Source organism: Sturnus vulgaris, chromosome 5 (assembly GCF_052056855.1).
Source record: "Sturnus vulgaris isolate bStuVul1 chromosome 5, bStuVul1.hap1, whole genome shotgun sequence".
Classification (NCBI taxonomy): Eukaryota; Metazoa; Chordata; class Aves; order Passeriformes; family Sturnidae; genus Sturnus; species Sturnus vulgaris.
Window position 1 is genome coordinate 28,348,396 of NC_142247.1, and position 15,550 is coordinate 28,363,945.

Consider the following 15,550-nt stretch of genomic DNA (forward strand, 5'->3'; position numbering starts at 1 on the left):
CTCCCCTACCGCGCGTGGAACCGCTGCCGCGGACCGAACCGCGCCGTGCCGTGCCGTATGCAAATGAAAGGCCCGGAGGCCGCGGGGAGTTGTGGGGCTCCCCTTCACAGGGGGCGGAGGCGGAGGCGGGGCCCGCTCTACATCTGAGGGCGGGGCGAGGAGCGGAAGTTGTGTGGTGTCATCTCCGGGACTCGCTCGCTGCGTCTCATCGTTGGGACCGCGACAAGATGGCGGACCTGTCTCTGGACGAGCTCATACGGAAACGCGGTGTGACGGTGAAGGGCAGGTGAGCTGCTGGGACAGCGACGCAGCGCCTTGGGCCCGGCGGCCCCCGGCCGTCCCTCCTGTGTCCCTTCGGGTGGTTCCGCTCCGAGGGCTGCAGGCCGCGGCTGCCTTGGCGCGGCCTGGCCCTGCTCCCGCCCCCGCGTTCCCATTGGCTGAGCTGTGGGCTTGTGGGGCCGCCTTGCGATGTGATTGGCGGTGGCGGTTGTCACTCAGAGCCGGGGCGGGGGTCGGGCCCCCATCTCGGCCCCTGTGCCTAGTGCTGCCCCGGTGGGGCAGGAACGCTCGCCGGCCCATCCCATCTCGGTCTTCTCGGGATTCCTGGCGCCGTCTCTTGTCTCACTGAATCCTCCGACTTGCCCTGTCCCCACTTCCTCATGCTTGTCCCTGCCGATTAACCCAGCGCTGCTGCCTGTAACGGGGCCGGCGGCCCTGAGCCCCGTCGGTACCCGGGCTGCAGGTGTTAGCCAGGCAGTGCCCTGGGGTGCCCGCTGCCCCCCGCTCCCGAGAGCGGCTCGGTGCATTGTGGGAGAGCCGTGGGAGGCTGGTGGTGCTCGGGGAGCTGTAACCGACCGGGGCCGCCGGGCACCCGCGCGGGCGAGGCTGCCGGGGCTTCGGAAGATGTCGTCCCTCTGGCGTAGTTAGCGGTGCTCCCACAGATTGTTGGAAGTGGTTGAGAGGACGTGGAGCATGTTGCAGATCCGGACTGCAAGGTCAGATTATTTCTTTGCATGGCAGATGACTCCGGTGTAGGCTGGGCCATTTACTGCCACATTTGGCAGTTCTTACCTGGATTCTCCTTCAATAGCTTTTCATTTTCCCTTTTGCCATAGTCTCTTAATGCTTCTGAAGAACCTTGTTCCCCATCTCTGTTAGCTCAGTGTGCTCTTGCTTTTTTAAATTTATTGGTCTTTGTTTTTGACTCTGAGAATGTGTATACACTTACGTGTCTAGAGTAATATTCTGAAAGTTACTTGCTAGCATATACTACCAAAACATTCAAACTTATTTAAATCCTAGTCTAGACAAGGCCTTGGCTTTGCGCTTTCATTCACGTTATCCTGCATATTTGGAAGAGTCTTAGGCTGCTTACTATGCCCCAAGTACCTCCTTTATCCCTTTTCAAATCCTTCATTAACTCTAATTTCTTGCAGGAATTCTTCCTGTGCTTTTTTTGCTGAACAATAATCCCTCTGCAGCACTGTAAGATTTGTTGTGCCACACACTCGTCTTGTATGTCGTGTTTAGCTCACTTGATAAATTCCTGAGGTAGCAAACTTGGCTTTGTGAAGGCTGGATAAAACACTGAAGAAACTAAATCATTATGTTTATGCTGCTCAGTAGTCTAGATGAAATAATACAAAAATTTTCACCTATAAAATGTGCTGATACATAACATATTCAAGCCAGAGCTTGGAATCCTGGAAAGTGAATCAGATGTTTGGGATCCACTTTCATTTCAGGTGTTGTGGCACAAATACCTAAGCAGTTAATGCTTTTATAGGGTAAGCAATTATCTGTGAAAGGGAGTTGCTTATTAGGGTAACAACTCTTCAGAAATGGTGTAATCTTCAGTACAGTTTCTTAACCTATTTCACTGGGTTTTGTCATCAGCCATTTTAACTAATTTTAGTTTAAATGTTGATACATACATTGTTGGTTTTACTTTGACCTCTCTCATGAGCCACTCCTCCAGCCCTTTGCAGCGCTCCAGCTGAATGCTTTTAACGTGGCTAAATAAATGCTTTTTTAAATTGCAAGGAAAGTCTTGCTCCGTGTCAGTTGCTTTATGGGTGCTGTTAGCCTTCTGTATTCTGGATATATTTTCCTAGATGGTCTTAATAATCCTCCTCTTTCTTCTAGTTGGTTTGCTTTGGCTGTATGAGAGAGCAGCCATAGGACTCTTAGATAGGTGGTAAAATGGGACTGCAGTCATCAGACATCTGGACACAAGAATGAAAGAGACAGAAGCAGAGGTTTTTAATCTCTTGGTTGGTTGGGGTTTTTTTTTGAGATCTCTCCACTGAAGATACATAATTGTAAATAACGTGAAGGTTATGGAGTTAGATCAGCAAATTCTGATAAGGTGCATGAAGAATTGAAATAGCATCATCATTTGATTTTGTGATGCTAACCTTTTGATTGCTACAACAAATTCCAGGTATCTACTTTTAGACTTTATAATACTGGACAGCACATTTCTAAAAGCAGATGAACATTGTAGCCCTCTGTTTTAAAAAGTCAACAGCGAGAATATTTTTTCTCTTTTTCTACGTTTTTTGGGTTTTTTTTAATACGAAGAAACCCAATGGAAAAAACTTTTAAAATACTCATCAGAGGAGCTCCATTAAAAAATTGGATAAACTGGTTTTGTTCTTAGGGCAGATTTTGAAAAAGTGTATCAGACCTAGCAGTAGTAAGAAGGTAGTTCTAGCTTTCACCCTGTATTGTGCTGTTTCTTAGGAATACTTGTCTACAAGTACAAATGCTGTAGTTTTTGGGCTGTTGTCTTTCTGTGCTCAGTATTGTGATAATGATGTGCTTAAAAAGTAAAGGCCATTAAGTGCAGTAGTTCTTTTAGGAGATTAAAGAAGAGGCAGTCGTTAAAAAGTAATTTGACTAATGAGTATTCTTGCCAGAAGCTGACCAACCTTAAAACTGGTGGCTTTGAACTGAAATTGTTACTGGTGCTTGTACATCCTAAAATTCAAATTGCTATGCTCCCACAAATCTGAACTTGCTGCCCAGAATTCTTGAAATCGTGTGTAGTTCCATGTTTCTTTTGTATCAGGATGTATTATTGTATTACAGAAGATGCTTTAGCAGACCTGTCCAGTCCTAAAGCTGTAAAGTCTGTTACTGTTCCTTTTTGTCTTCAAAGGTTTCCTCAGAGTTGTTGAATTTTGTTTAAATGTAGTATGTGCTTAGCACTGCTGAAGTCAGACCCTTTAGTTTGTAAATGTGAGCTTAAGGATGGATTTTGGAAATCAGTTCCTTAGCTTTTTATGTAGAAAGTAAAATCAAGCGTAAAACAGCTTGGGAGCTCTACTGTTGTATTTAGACATCCAGAAAGAGCAGAGTGGATTTCTGCACAGTAATAATGAGCTTCTGTTTGCAGCAACACAAATACTTTTATTGACTGTATCACATCTTATAACGCCTGAAACTTTTTTCTTTTTCTTTTTTTCCCCAGACTTAACACAAGGCCAGTGTTTGGGGGTGTAAGATCTCGCATTGGGATCCAACAAAATCTTCTGAATAGATCATCGCCAGCTGTGAGCTTCCAGCGGACATTTGATGCCCGACAGAAGATAGGACTCACTGATGCCCGACACAAACTGGGGGTTAAGGATGCCCGAGAAAAACTGGTTCAAAAGGACGCTCGGTTCAAAATCAAAGGGAATGTGCAGGATGCTCGAGAGATGTTGAATTCCCGTAAGCAGCAAAGTGTTGCTGCTGAAAAGGTGACCAAAGTGGTGGATGCCAGAGAAAAGATCAGCTTAAAAAGGAGCACCCCAGCTGCTATCAGCCCAGCTATGGGAACAGTAAATCCAGCCATGAAAATCACCAAAACTATCCAAGTAGGTGAAGCAAGTCACTTCTGAGCCCCTCAGTTACTCTGCAGTTCTGTAGACATGATAATGTATTAATATGTTCATATGGTTACAATAGAAGCAACAACGATACAGTTCATTCCAGCCTGTGGGTTAACATTCCTGTCCTCTGTGTGTCCTTGCAGCTGCTTAGGACTTTCTGTAGAATCAGACCTTTCATTTAAGTTTTCATTTTCATTTTGGGCCCAAAAAGACTAAGGCAGAGCTCCTGTCAGCATTAAAGGAGATGTCTTGAATGGTTAAATAGTCTTTTTCCTACCTGAACGCAAACAAAATGATGCAGGTTTTTGTCATTCTTATACTGCCCCTCTTTGCAAGTCTGATGCAGTGGATTGTCCTGAATAGATAACTGGTTTATCCTAGTGGTGGGATAACAGTTTAGAATATGCAGCTGTGTTTGTGTCTTAAGAAAATCTAAAATTCAATGAGCCCTTCTACAATTTTGTCTTTTTATACTTGTCTGATTTTCAGGAAAGCCCTGGTTTCCAGGGAGTTGCCTGATCACATGAAGCATTCCTGCTGAGGCTCAAGATTTATTTCAGTTGTATTATAATCAATTGATCACCCTGACCTGCTGATTTCCTGAGCCAGTTTTCTGATTTCACTTTGCTGTTTGTGCAGCAACTTGATTTTCCTAGCCATCTTCTCTGAGAAACAGCTGCTGTTGGATTGTGCCTTAGGTACAATGGGTAAAGTCAAAGAGAAATTTCCAGACTGTTGGGATTGTTGTTTGAGTGGTTTTGCTTCTTACCTCTACAAGCATGTGACTGAAGTTCCTAGCCTACCTCTTCCATTTTCATCCTCCCAAAAATCAGCAGTGTGCTTACTCGTCCCCAGAAATCTCCTATTGCCATCAATTTGAAAGCTTAGATGAGTTTGCTTTCTGTTCAGCTGTAGGTATTGCTGAAGAGCATCAAACATGTTTCTTCTGCAAATTGGCCTAGGAAGTTTCCCACCGCTCTGCAGGTTTACTGCCAGGCTGATGTAAGAAAGAGAAAGGAGTTTTGAAGCAGTAAGAAGGGCTAATCTCAAAGCAGTAGAGCTGTTCAGCAGTTGTTAATTAGGAAAGTGATTAGTAGTACTCTTGCTGTCCTTCTAAGCCAAATCACCAGCCTCAGCCATGAATAATTGAACATTTTCTCTAAGTGTCTAAATTTCTAGGAGTTAAAGTAGTTTCCAGAGACTTATTGCAGTAGCTGTTTGGTCTGACCTGGTACTTTGGGGTTTTTTTTGTGACTTGGTTTGACCAATAGTATTTTCTGTTTGTTATACAACATAGTGCAAGGAAACATATATATTTATATATAGCATATAAGGGTGATTCAGACTGTAGACAGAACCTTGCACATGAGCAATTATCTAAAAGTTTTTAAAAATATTAGTACTGAAGTTCCAAATTACCCTGATCCACCTATTTTTCTGAATATGGAAGTGGAATCAAACTAGTGTATCTTAATCCAAGGTACAGCACACAGCTCTAAATGTGCTGTCCTGAGGGCTTGTTTCTCATAAAAACAAGGAAAAATCTTTGAAACCAAAAAATGACCTTAAGTTTGCTGCTGTTTCTGTAGGATGGGTATCCTTGTTTCCGAATTAATTAGCAAATTGAAACATGAGGTGCTATGGTATAAGTTGCAGTCTAGAGAAAATGCAAATCTGAAGGTTTTACTACCTGTGTGGACTATTTTTGTAAGAATGGATGTTTTTTAATGGACAGCTTCCAGCTTTTTGAAAAGTCAGAAGGACATTTTTACGGGTGTTGTTGCATAATTTCAGTAATCAATTAGTACAGCTACATTCCCCAGCTACTTCTGTGGTGGTTTCCCTGTTTCATGGTATAATGGGCTGTAGAAGGGGCAGCTACACTACCTTGTGCATCATTTTATTCCACTACAGCTTATTCCAGCTCTGGTGCTTAGGGACAGTATATACTTGTCCTTTTATATGGTGGAAATACATGCTTAGTTACCTGTAGCAGGAAAGAAGAGATACTTACTTTCTGACTTACCCCATTCATGGTTTTGTGCTGGCAGAAATGTAGATCTAGTCGGTCCTGACAGGACTGAAGTTAACTTCCCTTTCCAATAATCTTGTACTAAACCCCAAGTAATTTGAATCTGTTTCTTCATATGGTCTTAGATTTTAATTTAAGTGAAGCTATCTCAGATTGAACATACCACAGGAAATACAGGTGTTACCTAAGAGCATATTGTGGTAATATATTTCAAAGCAGGAAAGTGAGTTTAATTTAAATGATCTCAGGGTATTCAACTAAAGGCTTGATTTTCTGAAATGAGGACCTAATGGACTATACTGCTTAATGCTTTGATTCTTTATCTCTAACTGTAGCAGAAGGCTCCAGTTCCTGGACACTCTCATCCAGCAGGAATGAGGATCAATGTGGTGAACAATCATACACATAAACAGGTGTGTACCTGCTCTGTACTTTGTTTGTTACCTTTGGCAGGGAAGAAAATCAGTCCATAAACATTGGCAGGTGCAAAGAAAACTCTTTAAGTAGGAAAGAAAAGTGTTCAAAAGTTCTCCACAGAAGCTTAGCTTCCATGTCTTGGGTGGTTAAGATGGTTTCATGGTAATTTATCTTAATTCCTAGTGTATTATCTGAATGAGAAGTAGATATTCCCCGTTCTGTGTGTGCTTATGGTATTTTTTTCCCTAGAGGCTGACCTCTAGCTCTGAGGTTTTTCTGTACATTTCTTAGTGACACCACATCAGAACAAGTTGTTGGTTGTTTTGATTCACCATGCTGCCAGCCCCTTCAGAGAGAGGATGTGATTGTACATGGTCGAATGTGCTGCAGTGAAGTGGCAAGGGGTATAACCTTCCTGTGAAATCCCAGCTGTGGGCCACTGCTGGAATTCTGATAGGAAATGATGTTAGTTAGTATTCTGATGTACTTCCAAAGTACCCATAGCACTTATCAAGCAGCTTTTGAGAAAGACGATACTCTAGGGTCTTTCTGGGATCAGTTTTAAAGGCCTTTGTCACAGCCCCCAGCCATTCAGCTGCCTTACTGCCTTGGGTGCTTTCAGAGAAAAATTGCATGTTTTTATTACTTAAGTTATTTTGTGTGTATACACATAAAGTATTGCATGAAATACTGGAAAACTGACATTCACAATATCGTGTCAGGTGGCTTTTTTGCCGTGATTATAGCTTTAGCTATTTGTGTATGTTACCTTTATGCTGGCCTGCTACCCTCACCTATTCCAGATGCTGTTGTCTAAGGGCCTCATCACTGTAAACGTGGAATCCATTTCATCTCAAACTCAAGTCTGTTGTCCTGATGCCTGTTTTTTCCCAGCTCTTTTATTTTCTGCACAATTCTCCTCTGTTCTCTGTCCGTTTTTGGCTTTTTTTCCTTCATAGCATTTCTGTGGCTGTAACAACTTCTCTGTTTGTAAACCAGAATCTTGCTGACTATGACAACCCACTGGTTTTGCAAGTTCTCATTGCTAATCTCTCCATTTTTCTTTACCTTTTTATTGAATCAATGGGAAGCTGTTAGCAGTTGTGATTTATGGTCTGGGCACTGCTATATGTGTCTAGACTTTTTCTTAACATTATTTAGAGTCAATGAAAAAATGCTTGTGTAGGAGTTCACCTCAGTATTTTAAGGAAAGGCTGTGAGTGTGAAGTTGAACTGGAAAATAAATTATTCATTCAGTAAAGCTCTTAATGCAGGGCCAGATGGATCGTTCTGTGCTAAGAAAATCAGGTTATTCAAAAGGGATCTTTAGTTTAGGTGTATTCAGCAGGCATTTGTTTAATTAAAAAAAAACCACAATAAAAAATTCCAAACAAACAAAAAAAACCCACCACACACCCCCAAACTAATTTAACAATCACATGCACAAGCTTCAGCTGCAAAGGTAGGAGGGTGCTAAAAAATGTGACACTGAGGCTTTATTCCATTAAGTTAGCTTCAACAGTCCTAGTGAGGTCCAGGAGTAGAGGAATCTCTGTGATTGCAGTATATCTAGAACAGCAGTTTTACTGTGGTGTTTTTGGAAAGAAAGTCTGATAGTTTTTGTACTGATGTTTTGACATTGCCTTGTGTACCTGAAACTAAAATCCAATGTAATTGTGTTCATTAGCTGAAGATGGTTGAAGGCAGAAGAAAACTACCTATTTTTGAAATGTCTCAACAAAATCTACCTGCATGTAAACTATTACCTTCTTCACTTCAGGGTCTGTATGACGCAGAAGATGATGATGAAAGTCTCCCTCCCCTTCCCAGCAAACAGATGAAAATCACCACCACAAACAGTTTCCTGCACAACTCGGTAAGAGATTATCTGAACAGTCCCCACCATGCCATGCTCACATTACATGGACACAGAGGCTGTGTCTTTACAGGACTTACCTATGAGACAGTTCTTTTAAAAGTCTGTAAATTATGTTTTCTCCTCAAATATTTGCTCCTCACCCCACCCTTCCTTTGTGCCAATGCTTCTACCGTTATTTTTGGAACAGCATTCCTTTAAGGTAACTGGTTTTATGTGCTCTTAGCAGCCAGAATGTGTGCTTTCTGCCCTGCTGGCAGGTTGCTGCATCCTGGCTCTTGACTTTCTTCTTGTTGAGGAGGTGCATTGAACCAGTCTTGTTACTATTTGAGTAAACCAGCAAGGGAAGCTTTCTGCTGTTTCTGGAAACTGGGCATCAAAGCAGGAAATCTTCTTGCTGTGCAAAAGTCTTAGTAGGCATCTTGTTGGGGAGGATTGTTGCTCTGGAGAAGATGGAATTTCAGTACAGACAAATGTAAGGTCCTGCTTTTGGCATGGGATGGCTCTCTGCAGCTGAGTCAGTTCTCTGAGAACTGACTGGCTAGAAAGTGGAAGCAGCCTGGGGGTCCTACTGTGTGATCTGCTAAGAATGAGTGAGTAGTGCATCATTCCAGCAGCAAAAGCCAACTGTAGATAATTAATCAAGGAAGATCACTATTCCTGTTTGACATTTTGAGAATGCATCCAGAATTCTCTGCCTGTCTTGGGGCTCTGCAATACAAGAAGGACATGACTGGAAGCAGTAAACAAGGTGGTCAGAGGGCTGTACCAAATTATGCGTGGGGAGAGGGTAAGAGCAGTGTCTCAAGGCTAAGAAGGCCGTAGTGAGATCTGTCCACTCACTGCATGGAAAAGGCAAAGAGAATGGACAGGACTGCCTGGAAAATGCAAAACCTAGGTCCTTTCCAGGAGTGACCGTGGAGAAGACAAACCAATAAATGTGCTGCAGCAGAAGAAATTCTAGTTGGTGAAACTCTCATGATATTGATCAACATCTGGCACAGGGACAGAGAGGTTGTGCAGTCATCATTCTTGAATATTCAGTGCTTAGCTGGATAGGGCCCTTGCCAACCTAAACATGTCTTTGAAGTTAGCCCTGTTTAGACATGGGAATTGAGCACAGGTTTGGGCTAAGTTATTCTCTAGTTTTGGAAAAGCAAATTCATGTCGTTTTACCATCACGCACTGTAGTACATTGATTAGCCCAGGAATTTCTTCATGTGGGTATTCAGAATAGAACTTCTGGCTATTTGTGATTCTCAAATAATCTTATGAGGGTTTTTTGAGGGTTTTTTTCAGAAGTAGATTTGTTCTTTCCAGTGTTCACAGCAGCTTCCAGGCACAAGTTTTAGTCTGGCTTTAAACTCAGGTATTTTTTTGTGTGCCCTAGCTTGGTGATTCTGAGGAATTACTGCTTTTTGTTCTGGGGCTTCTCAGTTTTACTGTTAATGAACAATCTTTGTGAACACTTTGTAAAGTATTTGAAAAGCTCCTTTCATCTGAAGATTTTCAAATTCAGATCACATGGTTAAAGTCCATTTAAGAAAAGTATGAAACCAAAACGTGCTTATGAGGGAAGTGTTCTTTCTGGATAAGCATAGCTTTTTATGTTCATGGCCAGAAACTTACGCTGATTTTTTTTTTTTTTTCTCAGAGCCTTTTCAAAGTCTCCAGCACTGTAGTGGTTTTGACACTGGGAAGGACATGCAGTTCTTAGTGCATACTCGTAATACACTGGTGGTGGTGCTTGAAGAAAAGTGATGGCTTTTGTAGGCTGCAGCTCTGAGATACTTTCTTTTTTTTTCTTCCTGTAGACTGGTCTGAGCAGCAATAAATTCTCTCTGTCCAAAACTGTTCCCCTGACTAAAGTGGTCCAGAATGATACATACACAGCTCCACCTGCACCTCCCCCTCCTATGCGGACAAAGGCCTTGACAAACATGTCCCGGACCTTAGTGACAAAGGAAGTGCCTCCAAAAGAGCCAGCACCTGTTGAGGTGAGCTCAGGGAAGGGGAAAATGTTCTTTATAGAACTCTGTGAAGCATCTGAAGCTTGCTGTTCATTGGCCATGTGAGCAGCTCATTTCTGCCTGCCTTTCACCATTAGTTCTGGGACATCATCAACATTATTCTGATAACTGCAGTCCATATCTCAAAAATTTGAAACCTGTATAAACATCTTTTCCCTGCATATGATCCTGGAGGAATCCATATTGTAGGGAGGTGGCAGTTGTTGTTTGGACACTCCTTGGTGGTTTTCATATCCCTAGGAGTAGTGTTTTAACACTATTTGATGCATTGTATGTCCACTCCAGCTAGCAAGGAGAAAAAAGAGCTCTTCCAAATGTACCCATTGTCATGTACACATGAAACTTCCCAGGCAATTTGTAGACAACCTGCCTGGAATTGCTTTGCCAAACTGCCTGATGTTGGGTACAAGTAGCCTACCAAGTGTTCCTAGGTGTGTTAAGTTCAGCATGATCTTGAGAGGCTGGAGCTGTATTTTGGGGTTTGCTGACTAACATAGAGTACAACAGAGACAGGCTGTTAAAAGTGTGGGCATGACAGAGTACTGTGTATGCAGATTAAGTTAGGGTTACTCTTGGGAGTAAGAGTGAAGAGTTACTTCAGAGAGAGTAGCATGGAAAAAGAGCTCCTTTTTGCCATCAGATGAGCTGGGCTTGCATAAACATTGATATTTCCCATTACTAGCTGTAGCTGTCTCCTTTGTGTGTGTGTACAGGCATTCCCAGACATACCCTTAGTGATTTTTTTTTTTTATTATTGCTTTCTCTGGTGTGCTGTGTTGTGTGCCATATTTCTGACCTTTTTTGTGTGATGCATTTGTTTGTGTTGGCAGCTGGCTTTCAGTCCTTTGGAAGGCACAAAGATGACTGTAAATAATCTGCATCCTCGAGTCACAGAAGAAGATATTGTTGTGAGTGTTGCTTACTGCCAGACTGTGCATGAGTGACATTTCCTTTCCTTATCCTACCTCTTTTGATAAATGACTTGATCTGTGGTGAATGCAGTGAAGAGGGCTGAGATGTGGGCTTACTGTCCATGCAAAAACTTCAAGGATTCCTTATTGTTTGGGGTTTGTTTACTTCTTTTTTTTTTTTTTTTTAAAGTGTGCACTTAAGAACATGGGACAAAATCCCACAGAGTATTTTGAGATACCTGACATCACTTAGAAGAAGAGTTCATGCTAAATGATTCTTCTACCCAAACTTAGGTCCAGTCCAAGTTATCTAGGGGCTTCAATTTTCACCAGGCTGAGAATGAATCTGGTCTTCATGTGTGAAAAACATTACTGGGTACTAGCCCTGAACTTGTATAGTCTCTATTATTAGTGCCAAATACTAATACTTACACCATAACAAACACAGTAAATCAGGTGTCCAGATCCTGTCAGGTATTTAATAAGCAGGATGGGTGGTGTGATGAAGTAAGTAAACCCTTCTGATGCAGTGCCTTTGGTGTGACCATGGTCATGACTGACTCTCTGCCCTCAGGAGTTATTCTGTGTGTGTGGTGCTCTGAAGCGAGCCCGGCTGGTGCACCCTGGAGTGGCTGAGGTAGTATTTGTGAAGAAAGAAGATGCTATCACAGCATATAAGAAATACAACAACAGGTGCTTAGATGGTAAGTTCAATGTCAGAGTGGCATGTAGGATAAATAAATCAAGAATGACTTTTCCACCTGAGTGGAAAAAAGCATCTTAGATGCTAATATACTAGCAAGAGAGAGAAACCAGAAAATCAGTTCAAGAGCTAGATAATAATTGCTGTGTAACTAGCTGAATATATGTACAGTTTATTTAAATGCAATTAAAAAATCCACCCACATTTTCCTAGAAAAAGAAGGTTCAGAGCTGGAGGCAGGATCTTGATGAGTCTAACTGTCAGATGAAATTTCTTGTTTCTAATTTGAGCTGGAAAGTCCTTAGGAAGGCTTTACCTGCTTACAGAGATGCTTGTAAAGTACAAGTAATACTAATATTTGCAATAGTTCCAGGGTGTACTCAGAGACATTTTGAATTGACTTATAAAACAGTATCAGATTCTCCATAAACTTTGAATAATGCAATTTTATTTTTTAACCATATTAAACTGAAATTATTGTTGAAAATGTTAATTATTTTAGCTGGAAATAGGTGCTTTTCCTTTCTTTAGATGAGTGACATGTTATGGATGTCAGATGAAGAGCAGACAGTTAAGAATGGGAGAGCCTCTTGTGTCCCTGCTAAGGGCTTCATGCTTCTATGTAACTTGTTAATTAGTATGATCCTTCATATGGTAGTATTTCAGTGGCTCTTCTGTTGCTCTGATTCTGCAACAAAAGATTTGTCATCTGTTCTTTCTCATGTTTCCCCAGCATGTCAAACTCTATTTCTTGCACTGTTGTGTGATATTTCAAGGATATTGCCTTACCCCAATTCTGATAGAATGAATTTTGAATTTTGTTTTTATTTAGGTCAACCAATGAAATGCAATCTTCATATGAATGGGAATGTCATCACCTCAGACCAGCCTATATTGCTGTAAGTGTCCTTCAGGGGGAAAAAGTCCAAACACTTTGCAGGTTCTATTTTGAGAATTGTCCCATGAATTTTCATTCTCTCCCCTTCTGTGGCACAATATGTTGAGTGGAGCGCAATGTAGCTTGACTGCATAGCGTTCTCAGCCCTGAGGCTCAAAAATAATCTGAGATGTGGATGTTTTCTTGTGAGAGAAGCCTATTTAAAACCTTTATCTGTGATACTGGTAAGGGAGAATCTCTGATAACAGTAAATGCAGACACTGTTCAAATTTATTTATCATAAAGAGAGGTTAAATACTGCCTTTTTAAATTTTTTTTTTTTTTAATCCTCCAGCCGATTGAGTGATACCCCTTCAGTGAAGAAGGAAGGGGAGCCACGCCGGTCAAGTGCAAGCGCCTCCTCAAATCCCCCAGCTGAAGTGGACCCTGAAACCATCTTGAAGGCCCTCTTCAAGTCCTCGGGGGTCTCTGCCTCTGTGCAGCCCACAGAATTCAAAATTAAACTCTGAGAGGGGGGAGTAAGCGGTGGACTGGAAAACTCATATAAGTTGGGGGATGAGGAAAGTGCAGGAGTGCAGATGTTATTTGCACTTGCCTGTCCTGAAACTTTTTGTTTTCTATGATCGCTACCTTACTGTACAGTAGTGTTTCCTCTTGTGTGTGTACTTTCTGTTTTCATAGTTGGAGCTTTCTTCCATGATTTTTTTCCCCAAGAGAATAACGTCCCCCTTCTGCCAGTAATGTATTACCGAGCATATACCATGTAACTTCATCCTTTACTCCAAAGCCCCCAGTGGCCATTAAAAGTGCACATAGACTTTGAGGGAAGGAGTGGTGATCTCCTTCTCTTTTCTTCTGACTGACCTTTAACTAAAAGGGGCGTCCCCTTGATTGTCCACAGGCAAGAGCACCATCTTGTTTTCTTGCTGCACTGGGTACAGAGGCAGGTTGGGCTCCATCCAGAAAGGACTTGTATGTATTTGGTGGAGTAACTCTTCCTTCTGGTTGTTGGACACTTTCCTGCTCAGCAGCTGGGACATTGAGAAGAAATGGGAAAAGCTGAGCTGCCACGGTGTGTGCCAGCAGAAACATCAGGCAGAAAGGATATATGCACAAGTGCTCCAGCCACTGTGCTATGTGTAAGGGTGTTTCAACTCTGGTAGTGCTGGAGGACTGTGGCATTTGTATAATGAATATATTTGCTCTGGAGGGCCAGGCTCAGTTGCTCTCCTCTTTCTGGACTGAAAAATTAAGAACCAGTCATGTTCAGAGCTAGAAGAAACCCACTGGTTTGGCTCCCATTAGACTGTATTGCCTCTTCCTGCTGATGCATGGACATGAGTTTCTTTCTTGCCTTCTAACTCAGCCAGTCTCTATAAAAAGGAAGTACCTGGGAACCTTTTCAGATCCTAATACACACGAAGTCTTGTGTCTGAGAACTCATTTCTCTGAGAGATGCTATTTGGGCATTGGTTTGCTGCTGTGCATGCCTGAATTTGGAAGATGATTGCTGCAGTGTGTGTCTTCAGGGAGAGGTTCAGGAGCAGAGGGCAGTTAGTGCTGTGTCAGGAGCACGGCAGAGGAGTGTGGAGTCCGACGGAGTGGCGTGGGCCAGCGAGTGTGTGTGACGAGCCACTAGGTGGCACTTCCCCTAGTCCCCATTGTTTGTACCGCATTGGCACCTTGGATGTTCAAAGTCCCAGTAGCTCCACTCGTTTGTGTTTGTTCAAATTGTATTGGAAGAGAGGAAAGCTGAGAGCGACTTGCAGAATCTGGTTGGGGTTTGAACTTGATCCTACTAGCTGGGAGACTAACCTAATCCATTCTGCTCAGTTCTGCTGAGTAGCTCCTATAAGTCCAGATTCCATTTCTTGGATGACACCACATTTCCTTTGCTTTCTTGTTCTGTATGAACTCTTTCTTCTATCTAGCTTGGGCAGACCATTCCTCTATCTCACTGTATCCCTTTTAGCCATGGAAATAATAAGGACTTGGCAGGACTTGTTTTTCTGGAGTACTCTCTGGTTTGAAGGCCTGTTGATACCATGATTGGTAGGGTGCTTCATGTGAGCAGCAGATGTTTGCAGGGGAGGGGACCTAAGACAGCTATTGTTCTCCTTTTTTAGATTGCCCACCAAATACCTGTGTTTTAATAAAAAAAGGGGAGGGGGGAGGAAACATAAGGGGTTGGAGAAGATAATGTATTACCTGTTTCTGAATAAACGTTTGTTATACAGAGAGTGGATTCTAAGCCTTTTTAGATGCTTTGAAGCAACTAAAGATAAGTGGTGGTGTTCCAATATTGAGTCACTCTAGTGCTTTCTAGGTGAACATAGAAATTTCAAAACTGATAATATGAGAAGAGCAAGAGGAGCTTATGGGTGAGGGAACTGTTACTCATCCACCCTTTAATCTGGTTCATAGAAGTTAGCAGGTGACTCTTGCTACTAAATTGAAACCATTTATGTCCATGTAATTCCAATTCTCTTTTTACAGAAAAAAAAAGCAGCCTTTGTTACTGACAGCCTAGTCATTTAAAAAATAATTTTACAGCAAAACCAGCTCTGAAATCATGGTACCTGTTCTAGGTGAAATGGGGTACTTTGATTACTAGCTAGACAGAAGGCTGTGTAAATGTGAAGACTTGTATTGTGAGTGCATCTCTTGCCTCTTCTGAAAGAAGGAGGAGACTTGAGGATTTTTAAAATTAATAGATTCATGTCCTTTTGAAAAGCCAGATAACAAGATGCATTTTAAGTTACTGTTAAAACTCTGCATTCTGTTGAGGCTATCTGAGAGTTTATG

At 42.1% G+C, this 15,550-nt stretch overlaps 1 protein-coding gene across 2 annotated transcripts; it reads left to right on the forward strand.

Moving 5' to 3' along the window:
• The first annotated feature begins 128 nt into the window (after nucleotides 1-128).
• Nucleotides 129-14,985, forward strand: POLDIP3 (DNA polymerase delta interacting protein 3). 2 transcript variants are annotated; one of them, XM_014882654.2, is made up of 9 exons: nucleotides 129-286; nucleotides 3,476-3,863; nucleotides 6,246-6,323; nucleotides 8,108-8,203; nucleotides 10,018-10,200; nucleotides 11,064-11,141; nucleotides 11,719-11,848; nucleotides 12,680-12,746; nucleotides 13,080-14,985. In XM_014882654.2, the coding sequence occupies exons 1-9, from the start codon at nucleotides 228-230 to the stop codon at nucleotides 13,252-13,254; spliced, it is 1,254 nt and encodes a 417-aa protein (XP_014738140.1). In that variant the 5' UTR covers nucleotides 129-227; the 3' UTR covers nucleotides 13,255-14,985. The 2 variants fall into 2 exon arrangements, with proteins under 2 accessions (XP_014738140.1, XP_014738141.1); XM_014882655.2 differs by having other exon boundaries at nucleotides 6,249-6,323.
• Nucleotides 14,986-15,550: the final 565 nt, after the last annotated feature.